Here is a 24,754-nt window from a genome sequence, read left to right as displayed (position 1 = left end):
CACGGTGCAAAGCAGCAAGCCCCCCCCCCCCAAAGGAGGGGCTGCATAACACACTGAGAAAAACCAGAGGTAGTCAGAGTGGTCAGAGGCAGGTAGGGAGCAGGCCCCCCCTCCTGAAAGGAGAGGGTGCTCGTGAACAACCCAGTGCCACCAGAGGCAGAAAGGGCTGAACCGAACTGGCCATTTGCACCAGACCACGGCACGAAGCTGAAGTAGTAGGGCTGCCAAGGAGTACGCCAGCAGACGTCACCTAGGCCAAAGGACCCCCTCTAGCCAGCAAGGAAGTGTCCGCCACAGAGGGCGGGAGACGGGAACCGCCGATCGTGCCTGAAACGGCTTAGAAATGAAAACACATATTTCATAGTTAAGCCCACCGAAAGTGGAAGACACTGACTGGTTCTCCTTACGAGAAGATGCGGGCTGGGGAGAAAAAACGAAACCTTATCCGCCTGAATAGCTACTACAAAAGAAGTACTACTCAAAGGGTCGTTGACTCGCACGGAGGTTTCTAAATAAGGCTAAAAGCCTTCTTCCCTTCGTGCGAGTTACTGCTTGGTATCGGCCATCTTGAAAAAGCTAAAAGGCCGAAAACCATAGCCGACCAGAAACGTAAATTTCCGAGGCGGCTGTAAAACCAAGCAGCTAACAACAACAATTCAATTCAATAAAAAGGGCAGATCTCACCAAGTGAATGGCGAACAGGTAAAGGACCCCACAAGCCTGGATCGTCTAAAAGACAAAGGCTAGTGAAGTCCAAGTGAGCGTCGAATTCCGCACATCCTCTTGCGTCGTCGAAAGTCAAGAATGATTATTCCGGATGCCGGCGCTCACGTGGTGCGCGGTGGGTTATGGGTAACCAGGTGGGACAGGGCATAGCAACGGCTATGGCGTCTGTTTTTAGCTTGGTTACCACCCTTGCAAGGGCAGGTAATTTGAGTAGTTTTTCGACATCTAGCATGTGAGATTGAAGTCAATGCATTTATGAGAATTGGGGTAAGAATATGTAATTTAACATGTGTATCTTTATACTGATGATAACAATGGGATAGCATTATCATGTGCTATCGTCTGTTATCCCTGTCTGGTATTATGTTTGCTTAGTCGTGAAGACATGGACAAAATCTACATAGCCCTGTCCTTTTGTTCAAGAGGCACAATTTATTTGATTATGACTCATAACATTGAAAATAGTTCCAAATGACAGAAAACTGTTTGCCTTTCAATATACCTCAGATTTGTAAAAATTAGATACAAATTCTGAATTTTTTCTTCTTTCTGAATGTGAAGTGAAAAAAAAATGGGCACAGGAAATCTATTTTTAGTAACAACGTTATTGTCACCTGACTCTTCAGGCAATTTTATCCTATTAGAACTTTTTCAATTCTGAACAAAATGATATTCAACACAAAAATATGCAACCAGAGTAACATTCTCGATGAGCTTTTGAAAAACCCCATGTAATGAAATGGAGAAAACAAGGGAAATAGCAAGAACTGTTGAAAGTTAATGTCACAAAAATTATTTGTTTTTAGCGTTTGTAAACTTCCGCATGCGGTACAAAGAATTCATCAAAGTGTATAATGACAAGATGCTGTTATAAAGGCATACAGTGGAGTCCAGCTATAACGAACCTGGGTATAACGAAATCCCTCTTTTAACAAACTGCCATTGATTTCCCGGCAGACAGCCTTCTATTTCTTACTTGTTACTTTCCGGCTACATCGAACCTTTTGAACTCATTTGCATAACGAACCCCTCTTTTAACAAACACGTTTTCATCGCCCCAGAGCCGTTTTGTCTCTAAAAGTCACAAGGCTACAACGAACTGATGTCAATAATTGTCTCCAAAGACAAAAATACACAAACACAAGTGCACATCGCGTGATGAGCGAACTCTGAACAAACTAACAGCGGGAGGTGCACGGAACAGATCGAACCAAAACCGAAAGTTGTGGTGACGTCATGACATTTTGCGATGTACGTCAGCAAAGCTCGTGCACATGTGGTCTGTCTTGCTAAAAACAATGGCTGACGAACATGGTTTCAAAATCTGGAACTGTTTTTTTGTTTTCTCCGATCCTTGACCGAGTGACGCGATATAGAACCACGAGTTCGTTTGAATCAATACTCTCCTCAGGCAGTGAAGTCTCCTAAATTGCTCAACACTGTGGACAGTCCGGAGTGCAGTTATGTCCCGTGAATGAGCGAGTCAAAGTTTTACTTTTATCGTGAAAACTGACGCTTTTCATGCACCTCCCGCTGTTAGTTTGCCTCTCTCTATGGATTATATTATGAAGCTGTTGAAAACATGCAGAGATTGTACTCTCCAAGGAAAGATCGATGGAACGATCATTTGAAGGTGATTGGGAAAACCAGGCTTGTCTTGAGGCCATTTAGGGTTGAAAACTCTACAGCGAATTACTGATATAACGAACTAAAATGTATCTCCCTTGAGATTCGTTGTACCCGGACTCCACTGTACTGTTGATTTATACTCTCCCCGCAGTGCAGCTGAGTAATAACAGAGAATTGAGATTTTCAAATCTCTTCTTTAAGTTGAAAAGACCCGTTTTTGATCACAATACTTGTTTCAAGAGATTGTCCTTCGAATTTGATGGTTTGAATCCGTCCAAATGAACTGACTGCTGTGAGTGCTTGTCTGCGATATTTGTTCGGTGTTAACTAACGCCGGTTCTACGAAGCAGAACTTGAGTATCTTTTTCAGTTTTTAGTTGAGTTATGTTACAGCATTTGTTATCAAACCATAACGCAATTGCATTTCTTTCATGATATGTTTCTTGGTTTTATTCTGGCAAGGCACTTGCACACACACGAACTTGTGTGTGTCAAACTGAAAGAGACATAGAGAGTGGATATTTGTTTTCTACAGAAACAAGTCCCATTACCAATTTTATACCAAGCAACCAAACATTGCTACATGTATTTCTAACAAGAAACTGATCATACATCCGCAGTACCTAGTAAACACCCACCCCCTACTTTGGGGTAAAATTGGTGCATAAGGGGGGTGGGCGTTTACAAGGTAGTTTACGGTACAAGACCTTATGCAGCTATAGAAGGCATGTTAACTTCCTCTAAGCTGCAAAAGAAATGCAGCTTATTCCAAATGTGTGTCATACATATTTACAGTCAAACAGCTTTCAGTCCACCTACCTTCGTGGAATTTGGACACAAACAGATCTCCTTGAGCACGATTACCAGGAATGCGATATATACCCTCTGTGCTCATTCCTGCAAATGAAAACTTTCACAGTTAGTACACCGAATAAACGATTTTAGCACAGTCCTATACAGTCTTTGTTGTAAGGATTTCATAGCTAGTATTTGCACTTCCGCTGAATCCGCATATGTACACCCTTTGACACATGAGAATCTCAGACCGTAGGGTAAATTGAATCAGTACCCCTTTTCTGCTGGGACACAGAGAGCTACCACAGAGCTATGTTTTGACAGCTAACAGGAAAACCCGGTAGCGGTCATACGATACTTAGTTGAGTTTACGCCATGCAAACCTTCGCCAGGGGAAATTTACTGGCTTCTACATATAGTTAAAATGTTAAACAAATGAGGCAGAGCGCTGTTCAGAGATCTGATACACAAAGGGAAGTAAGCGCTCCAAATGCATACAACATGAGTAATAGAGTAAGTGAGAGTTATTCAGAACCAGTCTCCTGGCACCTGAGAGAATAACAAGGATTGAAATGAACAAGCGACTTTCATCCTCAAATGTCAACAACAACAAGAGGCGAAGCCTTCAAGGCTCACGTAAGAAATCGACAAACAGTAACACAAACTCAATCACTCCGTCACACATACACACACACAGTACACACATACACACACACACACACACACACACACACACACACAGAAAGAGCATAGGTGAAACTGTGCAAGAAAGCGAGACACTAGATCTAGATCTGTCTGTCTACATGGACACGACTGCCAAATAGTCTCGGCCCGCTCAAAATAACAATCACCGAAACTTTCAGTAATTCCATCGCGTGACGTCTAACCCTCGTACGTCATAATGTGACGTCAATGTAATATGACGTCTTCAAATGTTAAAGTTTCTACCACAGACATACACACATACATACGCACGCACGCACGCACGCACGCACAGACAGACAAAAGTTAGCATCGCATAGGCTACACTTACGTGAGCCAAAAATTAGGATGAAAGTCGCTTGTTCATTTTAATGCTTGTTATCATCTCAGGTGCCAGGAGACTGGTTCCGAATAACTCACTTATACTCTATTACACATGTGTTATGCATTTAGAGCGCTTACTTCCCTTTATTTATCAGATACATAGAGTTAAGCTTTTTGGAATTCGCAAGTTCAAATAAATCTACATTGCAAATGTATTAACAAAACTAAAGAAGCAACTGACCAGTTAATTTGCTTAAAGGCCAATAGCCCTGTGCAGCGATTGGTTCTTTCAGCCACACCACCACCACTGACATGCTTTGTTTTGCTAATGTTCTTTACCATCATAACGCCCACTTGAGAAAACTTGGTGCAGTTCCAAGCTTTACAACATAGAAAAACCTGGGTGTAGCTGTAAACCTCATTACAAGACTAATAAATGACTGTCAAACTGCTTATGGCACAGTCAGCGCAATATTGCTACACACTCATTATGCACCTTCATTCTCATTCTTACCTTGGTTCTCTATGTATGTAACACATTTTTCTAGGAAGAGGGGGACAAGTGCATGGACGGATGATTGGGGAAAGTCCTCCAGAGTACAGCCACTCTGAGATTTACTCTCCTTTTTCTTGTCTTTCCTCTTCTGAGCTTCTTTGCTTTTTCTCTCCTACAAACCATGGATAAACAAACATTAAGAAATGGGACAAGAGACTGCAGGTAAGAAAATCTAGAACAAGATAATGAGAATGTACTCTTTTTCATTGTACAGTTTCATTGATATCTTGTTCTAACTGGGGTAAACCGTAACTTTTTTGGCTTACCGGCCAGGTAAGTCAGCAATTTGAACCGGCCCCCCAAAATCTCAACTGGCCCCCAATCTGCCCGGATTTCTTAAAACTATCTCGGCGTGCGACAAACACACACACAAAAGACGTACATTAACATGAAAAATGCATACATTTTTCATACTTTCCATACAACTACTAAAAAAGACATAATTATGACAAACATATTGTATGATTTGTATGTTTTAATTAACCTTGGTTCAATAAATAATTAAGAGTGAAAGAAGCCTTGAAGAAACAAGAAATCAAAACAACAATCACACCCTGTCACGCCTGAAACCTCACTGAAAGTTTTCACATACCGTACTTTCCGGGTGACAAGGCGCTTCGTTATACAAGACGCACCCCCTTCTTTTTAAAAAAAATTGTAATCCAGTCACCCATTGGACGCAGGGGGCCGATAGGGCGCACCAAAATGACCCAGTTTTTGCCATGAGAGGTGGTTCCCCTGTCATATCTGAGAGAAGAAACACTTCCTGCACCGGGGTCAGTGACCGGTCAGTGACTGACTTTAACTGAGTGAAAATATGTGTGCTCTGTGTGTGCGGCCAGATCAAAGGCATTGTGATAGCTGGGTGGCCTTGTTTATGGACACGACCTTCTTCCCAGGGGTCAATGACCCAGTTTTTGCAATGAGAGGTGGTTCCCCTGTCATATCTGAGAGAGGAAACACTTCCTGCACCGGGGTCAGTGACCGGTCAGTGACCGAGTTTAACAGAGTGGAAATCTGTGTGTGCGCCAGATCAAAGGCAGGGCAGTACCTAGTAGCTGAAACATGCATTATCACAAGTTGTTTGACTGGTACTCAAGCGGTCTCTTTGATTTTTTTCGTATTTCATACACGGATTAGGCGCTTCGTTATACAAGACGCAGGGGTCGAACTCGAGGAAAAAAGTCGCGCCTTATGACCCGGAAAGTACGGTACTGATACGTAATAACCCCCCTACCACACAATACAAACTAAACCTTACTGAAAGTTACCACATACATACCTCCCTACAACACAAATTACATACTAAGTTAACAATAGAAGTTACAATGGAAGTTTCCACCGGTCAGTGACATGTCACCCAATCACACATTAACTCGCACTCAGAAAACAAAAAATGGGCATTACACAAACAGCAACAATAGACAACACTGAACAGCTTGAAAAAAAATGTTTCATTGGATTTTTTTAGCAGAATTTATCTAAGACGATGTAGTGTGAAAAACTGACTGTTCGTGGTCCTGGATGTTTTCAAGTGTCAATCTGTTAGATCATACCACAAACGCTGATTTTTTGCTGCCTCTCTCCTTTCCGCGTGGGTTCAAAACCATGTGCATTGCATTTCTTGTTTCATTTTATTTTCATTTTCATTACTTTATTGTCTCATCGCTGGGAAATTCGGGTCACTTCCTCCCAGTGGAAAGCTAGCAGCAATGGAGTCGCGCTACCCAGGTGTCTGCGTGTTTTGGTGTATTCAGCCACCTGCACTTACGGCAGAATGACCAAGGTCTTTTACGTGCCATTGTGGTGACACGGGGGAGGGACATGGCTTCCGTCTCTGGGTCTGCACATAAAGTTGACCCGTGTCTGTCCCGGCCCAGATTCGAACCTGCAACCTTCTGATCACAAGTCCATAGCTGCCAACCCCTGTGAAGCCCAAAGAGTAGCATTTTCCGGCATTTTGGAATTTTCACATCCGCATTTATGGCTAAAACTTTGATAAGAATATACATGTTTAGTAACCTCATTTACACAAGGGAACCTCTTTTTTCATGGGCTGAAACTCCCATGTTCAGTCATGTTAGTTTTTGTCCAAACTTAAGCATAAATAATCAATTTAGTCATTTGATCGACGAAAATGACGAGAAAAGCATGTTTTCCTTCTTAAACCAACGTAAATAAAAGGCATCATTACAGTTCATTCCGTAACTTTCCACGGTATCTACACAGAGTTGTTATACTTAGAAAAGCATGCAGTTCTGCTAAATTTGAGGCTTAAATCGCAGTGGATTCCGAGGTTTTATTCTGCCTCCCATTTTCACCTCAAACACTGTGCAAGCGTCAATTTAAACTTTGCTGACTACGAGTCCACAAGTGAATTGCGCATTGTTATCAAATTCGTGATTGGCCCAGAGAGAGTCAGCGGAAAGGCGAATGCTTGCAACAAAATTCACGATAAGCTAATGAAGTCACGTGGACAACCTGGATCAGTCATATCGAAGTGGTTCCCAACGTTCGGTACTCGGCTAGTTGCGCAATGTTCATTGTTGATTGTCGAGCGATAAGTGGAGATTTTGCATACCTGTCATGTTTTGTTTGAGCGTAGCAATTGCTGCAAAATCGTAGTATGCTACGCCGAAATCGTAGCAGTTGGCAGCTCTGCAAGTCCAGTGCTCTACCAACTGAGCTACCAGGCCCCCAGCCCCCAGAACACAAGCCAAACGCGTTCTTTGCCAGTCTCTTTTCGACTTTTTCCAGCTTTCCTTTGACGGTTTTCTAATAAATTTTCATTTGATTAATATACTTACCCAACTCACATATAGAAATTTACTTCAGTTTAGTGCTAGAATGCTGAACTACGCTTCACCCTGGTAAGGGGGGAAGTAACCCTAAAAAGAGAACGGCCTTGACGGTCACATGTCACCGCCAGGTCAAGGCTACCTCCCTACATGCACTGCGCACGCATGCTCTCGCCGCCATCTTGTAGTCATTCCGCTTGAAGCGCCCTCTTATTTTTAGGGAATCTAAAGCGGGGTAGGCGGGAGGGACTTCACGATGTGAGTTGGGTAAGTATATTAATCAAATGAAAATTTATTATTAAACTTATAGGTTTCTTATATGTCTCTTATATGTTCATATATGTTCATTTCGTACGGGAAGGTACTGAACTTGTCAAATCCAGGTGCACGGAGCCCCTGGGGCTTTTAGTCATACCTCAGGCAGCTAGCCGTTAGAAGAACTACCAAGTTTCATTGACTTGCACCCAAAGAGTCAAGAACTGCGATTTTTTTACGAATTAATTTCGTACTCGGACCCGGCTGGTCTTGACCTATTTTTGGATCTAAATTTAGATCAGGTAGATCACCACATCATGCACAAAAAGACACGTCACTAGCAAACTATGTCAGACGTCATCATGAGTTTGTGTAAAACAAAATGGAGGCCGGAATCACTCAGTTGAATCGAACTCCGACCAAACACCACGTAATAACTAGGTTAATTTATGCACTCGCGTGAACAAGAAACTGTCGAGCTTCACAGATGTCGTTGGGTAGTTTTGGGTTTGTTTTACTACCATAGGAGGTTTTTTTTAACTGTAAATGCACTCAGCTGCAACAAAAACGCAAAACGAAGACCCCCCGCGGGTTAGGGGGAAGAATTTACCCGATGCTCCCCAGCATGTCGTAAGAGACGACTAACGGATTCTGTTTCTCCTTTTACCCTTGTTAAGTGTTTCTTGTATCTAGTCAATGTTTGTAAAGATTTTAGTCAAGCAGTATGTAAGAAATGTTAAGTCCTTTGTACTGGAAACTTGCATTCTCCCAGTAAGGTAATATATTGTACTACGTTGCAAGCCCCTGGAGCAATTTTTTGATTAGTGCTTTTGTGAACAAGAAACAATTAACAAGTGGCTCTATCCCATCTCCCCCCCCTTTCCCCGTCGCGATATAACCTTCGTGGTTTGTTTGTTTGTTTGTTTATTTGTTGCTTAACGTCCAGCCGACTACGCAGAGCCATATCAGGACGAGGAAGGGGGGGATGAAGGGGGCCACTTGTCAAGCGATTCCTGTTTACAAATGCACTAACCCATTACTTGTGTCCCAGCAGGCTTTAGTAAAACTAAATTAATACCTACTGGAAGATTACCAGTTTCCAGTATGTTAAAATAGGCTTAACCTATCTACTGCTGGACTTACATCAGAACACTAACAGATTAAACTATACATGAATCGCGAGACAAGCGGCAAGAGAAGAGATTTTTGGAAAAAATACAGGTGAATGAGCAAGAAGGCAGAAAAAAGAAAAGAATTCATGAAGAAAAAGAGAGCATGACAGGAAAGAGGAACCAAAAATCTACCTAACAGCAAACTAGAAAGCTCCTGCGGTTCCAAAAACAGGAGGGGCTTTTAATTTCATAACCGCAGTGCCCCACTGCGGGACCTTCGTGGTTGAAAACGACGTTAAACACCAAATAAAGAAAAGAAGCAAAACAAAGGCTGTGAGCTGCACTGTACCTTTAAAATTTTCGATTAAATTACATATCTTATCCCAACTCACATATAGCAGATTGCTAATTAATGAGCTAGGCAAAAAATGCCCTGCTGCTACCATTGCTGGTAGCGCATTGAAACCGTCCTGCCGCGCACTGGAAATGTCGCGCAGATAGTGGTAAAATGATAAAGACATTCTCCGATCTCCAGTAGGCGGAGTCTAGGACTTCAGATAATCTTCCTAATTTTAGCACCAACTTAGATATGTCCTTATCTCTCTTAGTGTTCAAAGACGATAAGAGTATCTTTTGTTTGTGATCTTAACTCCTTGTATGAGACAGGAAGGAGCATAGTGATCTAACTGGTCAGATTCATAAGACTGGGTCGCCTGTGGCGAGAATCCTTAGAGGAATAACTTAGACCATCGGAGATGGTTGTCCTGACTTCTGATTCTTGGCTAAGAAGTCTGGCCGGAAACGGAATGAGATAGAGCGTCTCTATTGAATACTACGTCTCCCGGTAAGCCGGAGAGTGCGTGAATCTCGCTACCTCTGTGTGCCGTAGCTAGAAGCAAAGTGGAGAGCGTTTCACGCGTCAGGTTTATGAAGGCGGGCGGACTGTAGCAGTTCAAAATCTGTGAAGCATAGAAACTCCAGTACCAAAAGACTCAGACTTGTCCTGCTGTGACCCTTTGGTTATGAACGCTATCTAGCCTATGGTCTCTCTGTTAAGGGAGACCTGTAATCTTATACTGCGAGCAAAATAAGATTAGAAAGAAACATTGACTAATTCAGGTAAGGCCTATGAGTAGGTAGGTCCATGTTCTATCTCGCACAGTCTGGAAGGAGCCCAAGGGAGAACTGTCCAAGTTACGAACATGCCCCCCCCCCCTTTTCCTTTCCACCTTGTCTCATAAGACTTATGAGTGAAGAGGAAGGCCCCGTTTGTGAGAGTGTGACAGAATGTCACTGATCTTTTCAAAGAAAAGGATTAAGTTCAGAGAGTAAATCAAGCTCCAGAGAAAACAACCGTTGTCCTCAATGACTACGGGAGTGGTATCAGTGAGAACTATGTACCCAAGTCCCTAAGCGGTGGCTTAAAAGAAAGGGAGGCGAACTCCGGTGAAATCGGCAGTGTAACCCTCTAGGGAGCTAAGTAGTGCTGATGTTGTGTTTGAGTAAACGACAGTACAATAGCTGAAGCCGGAAGGCCGCAGCTTGAATGTTAAAGAGATTGCCAGCCGGGCCCGTGTTCCAACCGGTCACCCATCCCGGCAGTAACCGGGTCCGATGCTGGTTAACCTCGGTGGTCAGACAAGACCGTGCTGTTGCCTTGGCTGTAAAACGAGAAAGTCTATGTCATGGCTGCAAAGAAGCGGGTATACTTTCCCTGTTGCAAAAGCAGGGGTGAAAAGTCGGGAGTATTGAAAACCTGATTTCCTGTTAGTTCTGTGTTAATCCAGCGTGTGTTATTATTAGGATTCACTAGCACCTTGGTACTTATCGTACACATAGCCCAACCATTTCGCTACCTTATTCTTTCAATATCACACAAGCGCGCTGCCCACACGACTTACCACAACGTTTTTCCCGAAGCAAGTGACGAAAATGGGGCTGTATGAACGGACACATCCTGCGGATGAACGGAAACATCCGGTGGATGAACGGAATCAGTTGACACACCGTGATAAGCTGTCTGACGAAGGGTCCTAGACTGACGTCACCCAGTCTCCTGGTCTGAGTGCGTCTCTGACTGACGCAGGTGTCTCCATTGTGAACTTGATTTGTCTCAGATATCTGTTCAGAGGGGACAAGTCTAAAACTGGGCGCCAGCCCCCTGAAGCCTTCGGCACCACGAAAATTCTCCCATAGAAACCTGGGGAGTTGTGATCCGTTACTTCGTCTATCGCCTCCTTCTGTATCAGAGACAAGATTTCTGCTTGTATCGCTGTCTTTGCTTCCGTTTTGACGGGAAACTTGAACAGCGTTGGCGCTCTGGTTAAGGGAGCCTTCCCCTCCTTCCAGAGTAGCCTAAACCCCGAACGCACTATACCCACTATCCACTGACTGTTTACCTTTAGTAAAACAAAGACTAACTCGTGGCAAACGAAAGCAAATAATACAAGAAAAATTGGAAAAATCTCACCAAATCTCAGCCAAAAAGCTAAGATACAGACGTGTGACCAGGGTAAGTACTGCCAAGAAGCAGTGGGCTAACAAAAGCCCGAGCGTAATCCAAAACACATCCTCAGACGCCAGCGCTGATAAGTAGAATGACTACAAGATGGCGGCGAGAGCATGCGTGCGCAGTGCATGTAGGGAGGTAGCCTTGACCTGGCGGTGACATGTGACCGTCGAGGCCGTTCTATTTTTAGGGTTACTTCCCCCCTTACCAGGGTGAAGCGTAGTTCAGCGTTCTAGCACTAAACTGAAGTAAATTGCTATATGTGAGTTGGGATAAGATATGTAATTTAATGTCATTTTAGACAAAATGTTTCGTTGTCTGTTTTATGTTTTTACTTTGGAATGAAAGTGTCAAAAAATCTCTACATTGTTGCTCAAATGTGTGATCAAAGGGAAAGTTCGAAGCTTGCACAGAAGCAAGTGTCTCACGCAAGAAACATGGCGCCCAAAGAGAGCTCTTGACTCGCCAGGTGTAGCGAATTCCGTTTTCCCCCTCATTCAGCTTTCTGATTCAGCCTCGTTGATCTTGTATAAACTCCACACTAAAAAGCACCGCTCCCTTCCATAGTACTGATGATCGAGCTTAGGTACTCTACATTCATGGGGTCAAATTCGTTCAACCAATTTTTTAAATTTAAACTTAGACATTTGCTTCATCCTAAAATCCTTCCCCTCTCATTCAATGGACGTAACGACTTGGTGCACGTTTTTGAAGAAATCAAATTTTGGCGTGAGATCTATCAAATTTCACCACCAATTCTCTTCACTTGCAAGAGACAAGACATGCGTTTCTTCCTTAAACAAGTGTACTTCTTTGATTTGACCAGGAAACAACATTTCAGTCTCGAGTATATATCGAATCAGAAAGCTGAATGAGGGGGAAAGCTGAATTCTTTACACCGGCCTTTTCGATTGACTGACTGCTTCGTGGTGAAGCAAAATTTGACGTCTCCAGACGGGCGGATTAAGAGGTATTTTAAATTCGCCTGATGTGCTTTTAACCCGCCCAGGGCGGGCGGGCGGGCGGGCGGATGTTAACGTACAGCCCTGTTCTAAACATTAAGAGTCTCAGTACTGTAAGACACACATAGGTCAAGATAAAGATATTTTAGATGCATCAACATTTGGCTCATGATTCCTTTCTTTTCAAAAGAAATAAGCAGCATATACATGCTTTAGTGGCTTATATAAACTTAAGTAAACTTAAGTAAACACTGTATTAACCTTCCCGCTGTGCTCACACACACACACACACACACACACGCACACACACACACACACAATTTTGTTGTTGCGACTTTCACTGTGAACTTGGAACCTTTATCATGCGCATGCATGCAGACAGGGGTATTTGTACAATGAATAGAGTCTGCACAAAGTTGACTTTGAGAATTAAATCTCTGTTCGAACCCTGCAATCACAGACAGAAATGACTATACCTGAAACTGACCCTGCTGTGACCTTGAAATTTGACCATGGTCAACCACATAACTATGGAAGTGTGTTGTTTTAAAGCTCCAGCTTCATCGCAGACTAGGAAAACCTCAACGTTACAATCTCTGTTCACAGGTGGCTATAAACTGGCAATCCATGCGGACGAAACCTGCTCAATTGTAAGTGTTATTGAATACTCAGATGAGTTAAAAATCAAAATAACTCACCTCTTCTTTGATGCGTCTGCGTTCCTCTTTTCTACGCTGTTTGTCAGGGTCCCGCAAGGTTTTGAAGCCAGGGATGCGGCTGCTCCAATGGCCACTGTCGTTCAGCTCATAATCTCCCTCTTCCAGTGGTGCTGCTGGCCCGCACTGTCACACACATCATAACCCTAAAGCTATTTGGTGAAGCACACATCACTTCAATAAAACTGTATTACTACTATGGGTCGTTTAATACTGCTCACGAGACTGGTGACTTCCAACAACAGTGGCAGCTGCCAATGCTTGTGAAAACCCTTTTTGTGATAATGGTGTCAAAATTGTACAAACTAATTGAGAAAGGAATCATTTTGCTAGTTAAATTTAATCAAAAACACAAAAATAAGACAGGAGTAGGCAGGAGTAGTTATAATACAATAGGAATCAATGTCATTATGCCAGTGACTGCTGCAGATGTTTGGACTGATTCCTTGTCAGAGACGAGGTGAAAAGGGCAAGTTTTGTCAGCCACACTGCTTGTAAATTGTAAACACCCACGCTTGAATCTGCCTGTCACATTGGTTGCCATGTTGCTGTATGGAAACAACCTTTCAACAGTAACATACAAATAAGGGACATACCCGTACTGGAAGAGTCTTGAAATGCCGCACCGGTTCGTAGAGTGTTTCCTCTCCATCAGCACCTACACATGACACAAGCATGTCTCAGTGGGAAGAACGTGTGTGTATGCAGACATTACTTTCTTTCAAAAAAATCAAATAATACTTTGACAGCTATGAAAATGGGTGGAATCAAACAGCTGCTTTTAGTTTGATGAAAATGGGTGGAATCAAACAGCTGCTTTTAGTTTGATGAAAATGGGTGGAATCAAACAGCTGCTTTTAGTTTGATGAAAATGGGTGGAATCAAACAGCTGCTTTTAGTTTGATGAAAATGGGTGGAATTGATATCAGCTTTTTATAAAAATATAAAGTCACCGGTTGTAGTGAACGGTAAAATATCCACAAGCTTTCCAATTAAACGGGGCTGTCGTCAAGGAGATCCAATCTCACCCTATTTATTTATTCTGTGTACAGAATTGTTAGCATGTAGAATTAGGGAAAACAATCAGATAAAGGGAATAGAAATAACAGAATATACGGAGTGTAAAATTAGTCAATTTGCGGATGACACATATTTTTTACTTGACGGAGAAAAAGTATCTTTTGAAACACTGTTTCAAGAGTTAGAATTATTCAAGAATTTGTCAGGATTAAAACTTAATTATGATAAAACATGCAATGTTTGGCTTGGGAGAAAAAAAATAGTGAAGTAGTGTTTCTCACACACCTGAACATGTGTTGGAATCCTAACAAATTTAAAATACTGGGGCTCTGGTTTAATAATGATTTGTCAAATATGGCAGAGATGAACATTAATGTTAAGTTCAATGAAGCAAAAAAGTTATTTAACGTATGATAAAAACGGTCAACAACACCGGTAGGAAGAGTAAGCAGTCCTGAAATCACTTGTATTGTCCAAACTTGTTTATTTGTGGATCATGCTTCCAAACCCACCAGATGCACACATAAGACAACTACAACAAAGGTGCTTTGAATTTGTATGGGATAATAAAAGAGACAAAATAACAAGTCGCGTAAGGCGAAAATACAACATTTAGTCAAGTAGCTGTCGAATTCACAGAATGAAACTGAACGCAATGCCATTTTTCAGCAAGACCGTATACTCGTAGCATCGTCAGTCCACCGCTCATGGCAAACGCAGTGAAATTGACAAGAAGAGCGGGGTAGTAGTTGCGCTAAGAAGGATAGCACGCTGTTCTGTACCTCTCTTTGTTTTAACTTTCTGAGCGTGTTTTTAATCCAAACATATCATATCTATATGTTTTTGGAATCAGGAACCGACAAGGAATAAGATGAAAGTGTTTTTAAATTGATTTCGACAATTTAATTTTGATAATAATTTTTATATATTTAATTTTCAGAGCTTGTTTTTAATCCAAATATAACATATTTATATGTTTTTGGAATCAGAAAATGATGGAGAATAAGATGAACGTAAATTTGGATCGTTTTATAAATTTTTATTTTTTTTTACAATTTTCAGATTTTTAATGACCAAAGTCATTAATTAATTTTTAAGCCACCAAGTTGAAATGCAATACCGAAGTCCGGGCTTCGTCGAACATTACTTGACCACAAATTCAACCAATTTGGTTGAAAAATGAGGGCGTGACAGTGCCGCCTCAACTTTCAAGAAAAGCCGGATATGACGTCATCAAAGACATTTATCAAAAAAATGAAAAAAACGTTCGGGGATTTCATACCCAGGAACTCTCATGTCAAATTTCATAAAGATCGGTCCAGTAGTTTAGTCTGAATCGCTCTACACACACACACACACAGACACACACACACACAGACACACGCACATACACCACGACCCTCGTTTCGATTCCCCCTCGATGTTAAAATATTTAGTCAAAACTTGACTAAATATAAAAAGAACAATGGCTATCCACAAGATAGAAGAAGGAGGTCTAAATATTCCATTCATTAAAGCTTATATCTTTTCTTTGAAACTTAACTGGATGAAGAAAGTTCTGAACACCACATATAATCCCAAATGGAAAGCAATACTATTAAGAAGATGTCCAAAATTAACAGAAGCATCAAAGTTTGGAGGCAAACTATTTAACGACTGTGGAGTAAATCTGTTTTGGAAAAATGTATTTGAAGCCTATGAAGAAATCCACTTCAAAATAGAGATCAATACATCCGAAGAACTGTTGACAGAACCACTTTTCCTCAATACCAAATTCAAGATTACAATCGACTACACACGGACGCATTCGTGGGGCCGTGCAGACCCATGCTTCTCAAAGAAAGAAAAATATGCATATCCTTCCGTGGCACTCGTGGGTCCGTGCGGACGCAGAAGGGTGTTTGATTGCAAATATCTCTTAAACGAGTTGGAATTTTTTAATGAGCTTTTAGAAATGCCCCAGACACCTAAAAAGCTATCATGCATCTCCTAAAAGCTCATTAAATTTCAGTGATAATTAATTAATTAATTAATGGTCAAATTTAGACTACACACGGTATTTGGAACAATTAAAATATTATGGGTCTGCATGGCCCCACGAGTGCCACGGAAGGGTTTGCACAATTTTCCTTTTTTGAGAAGTATGGGTCCGCACGGCCCCACGAGTGCCTCGGAAGGGTATACACGCTTTTCCTTCTTTGAGAAGTATGGGTCTGCACGTCCCCACGAATGCTTCCGTGTGTAGTCTAAATTTGACCATTAATTAATTAATTAATTATCACTGAAATTTAATGAGCTTTTAGGAGATGATAGCTTTTTAGGTGTCTGAGGCATTTCTAAAAGCTCATTAAAAAATTCCAACTCGTTTAAGAGATATTTGCAATCAAATACCCTTCTGGGTCCGCACGGACCCACGAGTGCCGGCGAAGGTTAATTGGAAAATTTTATAAGTAAATTTTCATTTGATTAATATACTTACCCCAATCACATATAGCATTTGACACAGTCTGAGATGCTAGGTTCTGAAAACGCTTACCCGTCTAACACTTTAAAAGGGAAGCAACCCCATCACCAAAAAAGGCTTAAATAGCCCTGGTAATGAGCAGGTACCCTGAGAGTTACCTCCCATTGGTGGATACTACGTCACTTCCTCTACCAACACGTGGTAATAATCATACGGCTTTAAAGAAACTAAAAAACCATAAGCGGGGCAGGCGGGAGGGCCTACACTATGTGATTGGGGTAAGTATATTAATCAAATGAAAATTTACTCATAAAATTTTCGATTAAATTACATATTCTTACTCCCAATCACATAGCTCTAAAAACCTTGCTAGAAACTGGCCCGCTGCCAAAAAGGCAGGAAGGGCCCGGTGGGAAAGAAAAATCTAACTCACTCTAACACCCTTTCCAGGAACTGGCCCGCTGCCAACAAGTCAGGAAGGGAACAGAGAAATTCCTGATTGACAGTCTCTTAGACAAAACTTGCTAGAGACAACTTCAGAGAGCCAGAAAACTGTGCCCAGCACTTCCCCCCGGACCCTAAAGAAAACGGCCCAGGAAGAAAGAAGAGCCCTGGATTACAAGAACCCGAGCCGAGAGGAGGGGAAAGACAATCTGACCCTCCCCCCCCCCCTTTTTCATTGGAAGGCGATGCCAAAGCCCGACAAGACCTGAGAGATATAGGTCAGCTCCAGAGAAGAGTGACCAATCTCCACGCAAAAAGAAAGAGAGAGACCTTAGTACAAAGTACCAGAGTCCAACCCGATGATAAAAAACTCAAAAAGAGCATAAGCGTTCCTAAAGTTCCAAGAACATGAAGAAACGCTCACCCCCCCAAGCACACTGTACTGCTTCTCTGCGTTAGAGTACAATCTAACCAAGGAAAGAATCATAGTACTCCTGGGTAGTGACATAAGAAAACGTCAAGAAAAACCCTGACTGCGATCTTTGACATCGTCACCCATAAAGCATGCTAAAGAAGGGTGCTGTAAACAGCAGTCTTGCTGCTCACAAAAGAGATGGTAACCAGATATCCTCTACCCGTTCGTGCAAAAGCAGAAAGAGATAATACGAGGTAGCAGCTACTCACAAAAGTGCGTAAGCAACCGAAAGTGCGGAAGTCACAGCGGACGAAGTCTGGTGTGACCAGTAACCATGAACAAAATGGCTCAAAGCCATAGTGTCCGCAGTTCAGTCTGCTTGTAGGTAATTGAAAGCGAATCAAGAACCCAAAGCCTAAAACACGACTGGTAAGCATACAGGAAAAACCATGAAGCCGACCAGTCAAAAGACTCCCGAGACAAAGTGTTCTCAGGAAAAAACTAGAAATTTATATTCGAGACCAAATCAAGAGCCTTTCTGAGTTTGGGCGAAAAACCAGAACGCGTCTGTCCACGTCTGAAAGACTGAGGGAAAGACACGGAGACCAACAGGCAAACGACTGTGATAGAAGGGTGACTGTAAAAGGAAACCCGACCTAACGGAAGTCGTTCTGACTCACCTCAGTAAGAGGATGAAGAAAGATTAGAAATCCGCCGACACAGGAACCGGAAATGCCATAGTCACACCGCGAAATGCAGGAGACAATCGCACAGGCCAAGGCTAAGAGCCGTGATGCCTGCAGGACAGCCATTATTCCGAAGTACCCGCCATACACAGGTAAACGAAAGAAACAAAAGTTTCAGCTGCCCAAAAAGATGCTGGGCTATGAGCCCACAGCAAAGAAACAGGAACATTAGCCAGCCCCCCTGCCAGAAGGAGAGGACTGGCCAAACTGAGAGAGAAGGTAAGTCATAACGGATGACTCCTCAGACCTACATTGCCAAAGACAATGCCCCCTCAGAAAATCTGAATGTAACCTCCGAGGCCAACTCAAGTAAACCTTAAGTTTGGACGAAACACCAGAACAAGTCTGATCGCTAGAGAAAGACAGAGTCGGACTCAGCGACAGACAGACAATGACCACAAAGGTCAATCGTTGTTTCTAAAAAACCCTGACGTAACTAAGACGCCGGTAAGAGAAACAACCTCACCGGCTAGCCGGAAGTGCGACAGAAGCAGCAGCCCATGGCTGAAACGACTGTTACACCGACTGAGGCCGGACGCCAGTATACCCGAAGGGCAGCCCTAGATCCGACCAGAAGAGACCTCAGCGGGAGCTTGAGCTGGTGGACCTAGTTCACTGCCTGAAAAAGAGACTGTTGTTCTTTTTAAGGATGGAAAGTTTGCAAGTTCCAGTGCCTTTCTTCTTCCGCTTTGTGCCAGCAATAAGGACCATGTTGTTGCGCTTGATAGGGTCAGAGAATTTCTTGGTCTTTGTCTTGAGCCTATCTTCCACAAATGATGTGTACTGCTGCATCCCGGTCGTCAACAAAATCCACTTGGAAGGCCAAGCTTTGCTCATGATGGCCAAGTTTCTCCGAGTCTTTCTCAGGAGGGCTAAGGGTCCGTTGAAATTCCTGGATGACGCGTGCAACTTCAGGGCCACTGACCATCCACCGTCCCAAAGCAGCTGGATTACCTGTCAAGCCAACGGCCCCACCATCACCTTTCACAATCGCATTATTCTGTTCATGTGCATGATCCAGTGCCAGTCTTGAAAATGGCCTTCCAGTCTTTTGCAGGACAAAGTGGCCTTGTTGGAATTCATGGCTAACAGACTCAATGGCACTGATGTTTTTCATGTCATTCACATGCACAGACATCCACCTTGCATAGTTATGCTGGTCTAATGCAAAGAACACTGGCACCATTTTCGCGATGTACTGCTGATACAACATGAAGTCACCACTTCTCACGGAAGACAAAAAAGCAAGCACAAGAACTTCTAATTGCATGATCAAAGCCCAGAAGTGAAACGTTGGACTGTTCTCCGTCATGACGACTTTCCACTCATCCACAGGCATGATCTTCTCCCCAAGAGCTTGGCATGAGAGACGATATTGCTCATAGTAGAGGGCACATACTGTAAGCTGATGAGCATGCCGAGTCTTGGTGACATGAGCAGCTGACAAGAAGGAGTCTGCAGTACCAACTGTAGTCACACCAGCCTGTACAAGGACGTCTGTCCAGCCACTGTCACGCAGGAGACTTCCAAGGGCCTTCAAAAAAGCCATCTCGGTGTGAAGTCCTCCCAAAACGATGGTCATTCTGCTTTCTCCATACAAATCAGGATGCCTCCACTGAATTTGTTTGGCAAGGGCAAAGAGAGGCCCTCTGCAACTGTGTGTGTGCATCTGCTAACAACCCCCAACACTAGGTAAATCAAGCTACATTGCTCTAAACTTCTTGTGTTCCTTCAGTTACATTCCAGCATGTACGTTTGCATGTATTCCCGTGGTTGTCATTTTGAAATTAAATAACCAACAAATATTCATATTTTAAGTGGCTCTGTATCAGAACTTAATAAGTTCAGAAAACTGTGCATCTCTGCCAATTTTGAGGGTTGTTGCACTACATGAACGCAAATCTACAATTTTAGACTTTTTTTTGTGGCAGCCATTTTGAACATTGCATTAAAATAATCTTTTAAACAAATTTATTTTGGTGGCCCTGTATCAGACCTTGACAAGTACATAAAACTGTACCTCCCTGCCAAATTTGGTGCTTGTAGCATCAACTGAACATAAATTAATAATTTTGTTAAATTACATGTGGTGGCCATTTTGAAATTGTATTAAAAAACACCTTTAAACTAATTTTTCACGATGGCCCTGTATCAGAGTTTGATAAATACATAACACTGCCTGTCTCTGCCAATTTTGGTGTTTGTTACATGAAGTGCACAATTCGAACACATATAAGGGCCGCTATCATCAGAGGATAACAAGTTATTTAAGGCAGGGATCTTAATAACTGGAGAAAAGGCGTTGGATCTCTGATTTTTCGCTCTGAATTCCGGCAGGAAGCAGATCGAGACTGAGTCGGGATTCCGCCCTCTGCCGAAGGCGATGTCTCCTCCTAAGCCGCTGAGTGCGTGGATGCCGCTCACGCGTCTGGAGGAGGCCAAAGCTATCAGGAACACCGTCTTCCAAGTGAGCATAGTTAAAGAGGTGCTTTCCAAGGGTTCAAAGAGAGAGCCTCTGAGTACCCCGAGTACTAGGAAAACGTCCCATTGTGGGAAGACGTTAGGTTTCGTGACGGAAATGTTCTTAATTCCGTCTAGTAGGTTCCTGATGAGGGGAGAGTCAGAAAGGTGGATCGGGTACTTCCCAGTGGAAGTTGCGATCGTATTGGTGATAGCAGATCGGTAGCCGGCCAGCGTGCCTGAGCAAAGCTTTCGCGACGCGTGCAGGTAGCCCAGGAAATTGGCTAGTTCGATTGCTGAAGGATGAAAAGGGTCAAACTTCTCCTTTCCGGGATACCGGGCCCGAGCGACGCAGAGAAACCGCTAGTACTGGGCTTCTATGAAGCACTGTGTACATCAACGTGGGTGGTACCGGGCCCCTGGGCACCAAACGCTACCCTCTGGGGGTTGGTTTGCTCCAGGGTTGCGACAGACCTTTCGCCGGTGCCCGGTCTGGCCAGCCGGGCGTGGCTACTTGGTACTGCGCGTCCACCGCTCAGAGGAGACCGGGCTAGGGTCTTCCCGTGAGCGGACCTAACGTCAACCCGGGCGTTGGTGCCCGGAGGCAAATCAACATGACCGTCGGTTGCTCTCCCAGAAAAAGTGGAAGGCAACCGTTCGGAACCGGGGACGTAAGGGGGGCCACTATTCTCGGTCTGAAACGAACCTGCAGCTGGCCGCTCCAGGTCTGTACTCCGAGAGATAGTGGCGCGTTGCGCTGCGTATTGTTTGAACGGTGCTTCCCCCATAAGGGGGGAAGCATCGTCCTGCAAACACGCATAGGAGCAACCACTCACCTCATCGTGTTTGCCGCCCGGACAAACCTTCAGAGGTGAGGGACCCAAAACGCTCAATGCTACCCTTGGGGAGGCTATCTGAAGGAAAGCGAACCCAGGGGGAGGGCTGGTCATTGCATTTTCGAGCACTCCGATGTTAATTTGGAGTGAGGAATCCGCGGCAGACTCACCCGGTTGAGAGGTGGACGGGGCACCGTCATTTCGGGGTGGGGTCCGACAGGCCATGTGCCCCGTCACGTGTTTCGGGGCGAGTAAGGTACTTGTTCGCTTTGTCTAGCTCGGAGCTAATCATCGAATCAAGTACCTGCCTCTGCGAGAAATCGCTCGGTACGGGATCGGTAACCTTGGTCCTCTTCCGTGATCGAGCGGTCTTACCAGAGACCGTGGTTCTATCTCCCCCGGAATCCTGAAGGAAGGGGGGAGCAGAACCCTTACGCTTATGCGAACGTCTCTCGTAGGCGCATCAGGGTTCTTTTTCTTAAACTTGCCCGTGTGTCCCGAGCGCTGCGCATGGCGGTAATTAGGACTCCCAGACCGCTCTCGTGAGTTCTCGGCCTGTTGATCGCTCATCTTGGTAGCTTGATTAATTCACTCATGTGAATTAATCTGAGAGTAAGGATCTCCTAACTAACTATCAATCCCGAAAAAAGGGGAAGTAAAATTTCACTCGAAACAACAAGTTATGGGAGAAAACAACAGAGTAAGTAGACGCCCCCCCAAAAGTTGAAGAGAAAACAATTCAATCAACGTAAGAGAACGAAACAGAAGGAGAAACTATTCTAGATTGACGTACAAACAATACAAGACAAGTTAGATCTCTCAAGGTTTCTAAAAGTTAGATCTAGATCTAAGTCTAGAAAACCGGTTTGACAACAAGAATGGCTGAAAAGAAGAGCACGTGGACTATCTTTGTTCTTTGTTAAAAAGTAAGATAAGTCAAGCACTTCCCTTCGTACAACACTGCCCGTTCCAAAGATGAAGAGATCAGTTCAATCTGGCGAAGGCAGAGTATCACAAGTCCCACACATTCAGTCACTGAGAAGAATATTCCTTTTATTTAGCGAGAGGTCCACTGAAAACACGTCCGTTGTGCTTGGTCAGTAAGAGTTTTTATGCGCAGGGGAATACCGCTATGACGTCACCGGGCTATGGGCTATTAGAGGTGCCCATCCCAGTGGCGAGAAACGCCCGGGCTATAGGGGATAGCATACAAACCGGGCTATACCACATAGAGGTATAAGCTTGATGGTATAAAGTTTTTTACTGAGTTATTAGCATGGTATGCAAAGTTAAATGGTACTGGTAAGAACGTAGTAGAAGCTGGTTTTGACTATATTTTATTAACAGCAAAGTTCTTTGTAAACAAATGTAGAATGAACAAAATTCGTCCTCGCATGCAAATGTTTTTAAGAGAACTATGTAACTTATTTCAAATTGATAAATATGCTCACAATATCCTCATGAAACAAATTCAGTTTATTAAAAAATGGAACCCGTACCAACAGCGAATAACAGTTTGATGACGACTGGTGATGTTGTGATTTGCTATTACAATAGCCGTTAATGCATTTCTGATTTCGGGATATGTATGCTTCGAACATATAACAATACCAACTGCCATGTAGCTTGTCATATGTGTTTAACTCTGTTACTGCTGCAATTTACTCGTTGCTTGCTAGTTCTGTGTTAATCCAGCCCGCAATGGGGAATGACACGTGTGGTTACCAGTAACCTGATCCGCTCGCGGACCATACTCCTACCAATCCCCGTCCCGAAAGAGGGGTGAGTGAGCGTCTTATGATTTTCCTCTTCCCGAAGACTATATGGCATCTTCAAGGGAAGAGAATTAGCTTTGGAAAAGAGGTGGCCTCTGTTAAAGGAGGCCGCTGTATAGCCAAGGTTTCGTTTACTGAAACTTCAAGTGCTGGTAACCTGAAGTTGGAAACCCACTGAGGGTAAAGGCAAGTAGAACCTTCCTCTGCCTTTGTGTGGAAGAGACTCAGTCTAAAATGTCGCTAGAAAAGCGTGCAGAGGGATAAGAGTATGTATCCGAAGCTGAATCCCTGAAAACTGGAGTTCCGTGATTCTGCCTTCATTGTGCTTAATCCAGAGGAAAGAGGGATAGCCGCGGCAAAGCCGGAAGCCTATACCATCTGTACGGTGACGAGTGCGACGTCACTTGGATGGCTTAGCCGAGGAGCCTTACAATTTTGACTAGGCGGAAAACTGAATATACTACTCTGCAATGTAGGAGAGGACTCCTAGCACATTGTAAAGTTGCAAAAAACACCGGGGGCCGCCGCTGGGAAGACTACAGTAAGAGTGTAGTTTGTTACCGCGGTAGAGAAGGCCCCTTTGGAGCGTAATGCTAAAGTAGAATCACTGAACCAGAAGGTATGTGTTTCTATCTGTTATTGTCACAAACATAAACTTTCACTATCTTTTGCGTCTGGGAAAAAAATCCCCAAATGCGAAAAAAGCAAACTTTAGTGCCGAACGTAAGAGTAGCCACATAGTGGTGTTCTTAGTTCTGTTCCAAACACTAACTGTGAATCGCTGAAACTTCAGAAGAATTGAGATTCCTTCATGTTGTCCGGCAAAAGTCACTGATGTGCGATTGTGAAGCCGTTTATCTTTAAACAAAGAGGCTTGTACGTCTGAGGCTAGCCATAAGCTGTCAGACGTAGGGGCCCAGTTGCAAGAAAAGGAGTAGCGAACGCTTTAGGCGGAACGGTGCTACCTGAAGGGGTAGTCTTCACCTAAAAAAGTTCCGTCTGATAGGTAAAGGACAATGGCTCGGTAAACCAAAGGTTTTTGAGGCAGAATGTGCCCGGTCCGTTAGTTGGCCATGCTCTGGGGTGTTAATGGAAAACCACAGTTAAAAACCCTATAAGAAAGCCCGCGAATCCGTAAACCGAAAACGTGTTTTGCGTTTATCGCTTGACTTGTGAAGTCACTGAAGTGACCTTGTATGACCTCGATGCAGCTTCCTCCCTGCAGCGCATGATGAAGTTTTAGTGGGAGAGAAAATTGAGCGTGTATCCGCCTCGCAGTTCTCTTCCTCTCCAATGGAGTAGGAAGTGTACCTCCAGACATCTGAAACTGAGGGAGGAGCTGATGGTAAACCATGGCCACTCCCCTGCTGTAGCAAATACCTGCCCGTTTCTTCTAAGGACAAAAGAGTAGATTCCGAACACGGAACAGCTCTTTCCCTATTGTAACCATCTTCCCGGAGCAAAGCTAATTCCGGAGTAACGGAAGTGTAGCCCGCGGAAGTGCAAACGA

General features: G+C 43.6%; 1 protein-coding gene across 1 annotated transcript in view; it reads right to left on the bottom strand.

Moving 5' to 3' along the window:
* Positions 1-24,754, bottom strand: part of LOC138970868 (rho GTPase-activating protein 190-like) — a 203,090-nt gene that overhangs the window by 40,253 nt on the left and 138,083 nt on the right. Inside the window, exons 24-27 of the mRNA XM_070343430.1 lie at positions 13,681-13,742; positions 13,067-13,210; positions 4,691-4,844; positions 3,175-3,252 (exon numbers count right to left, since the gene is read on the bottom strand). Of these exons, the coding sequence (XP_070199531.1) occupies positions 3,175-3,252; positions 4,691-4,844; positions 13,067-13,210; positions 13,681-13,742 (438 nt within the window). The remainder of the gene's footprint in view (positions 1-3,174; positions 3,253-4,690; positions 4,845-13,066; positions 13,211-13,680; positions 13,743-24,754) is intronic.

The sequence above is a fragment of the Littorina saxatilis genome, linkage group LG7 (assembly GCF_037325665.1).
Source record: "Littorina saxatilis isolate snail1 linkage group LG7, US_GU_Lsax_2.0, whole genome shotgun sequence".
Taxonomy (NCBI): domain Eukaryota; kingdom Metazoa; phylum Mollusca; class Gastropoda; order Littorinimorpha; family Littorinidae; genus Littorina; species Littorina saxatilis.
The sequence above is the reverse complement of the archived record's forward strand: the minus strand, read 5'-3'. Positions and strand labels throughout refer to the sequence as shown.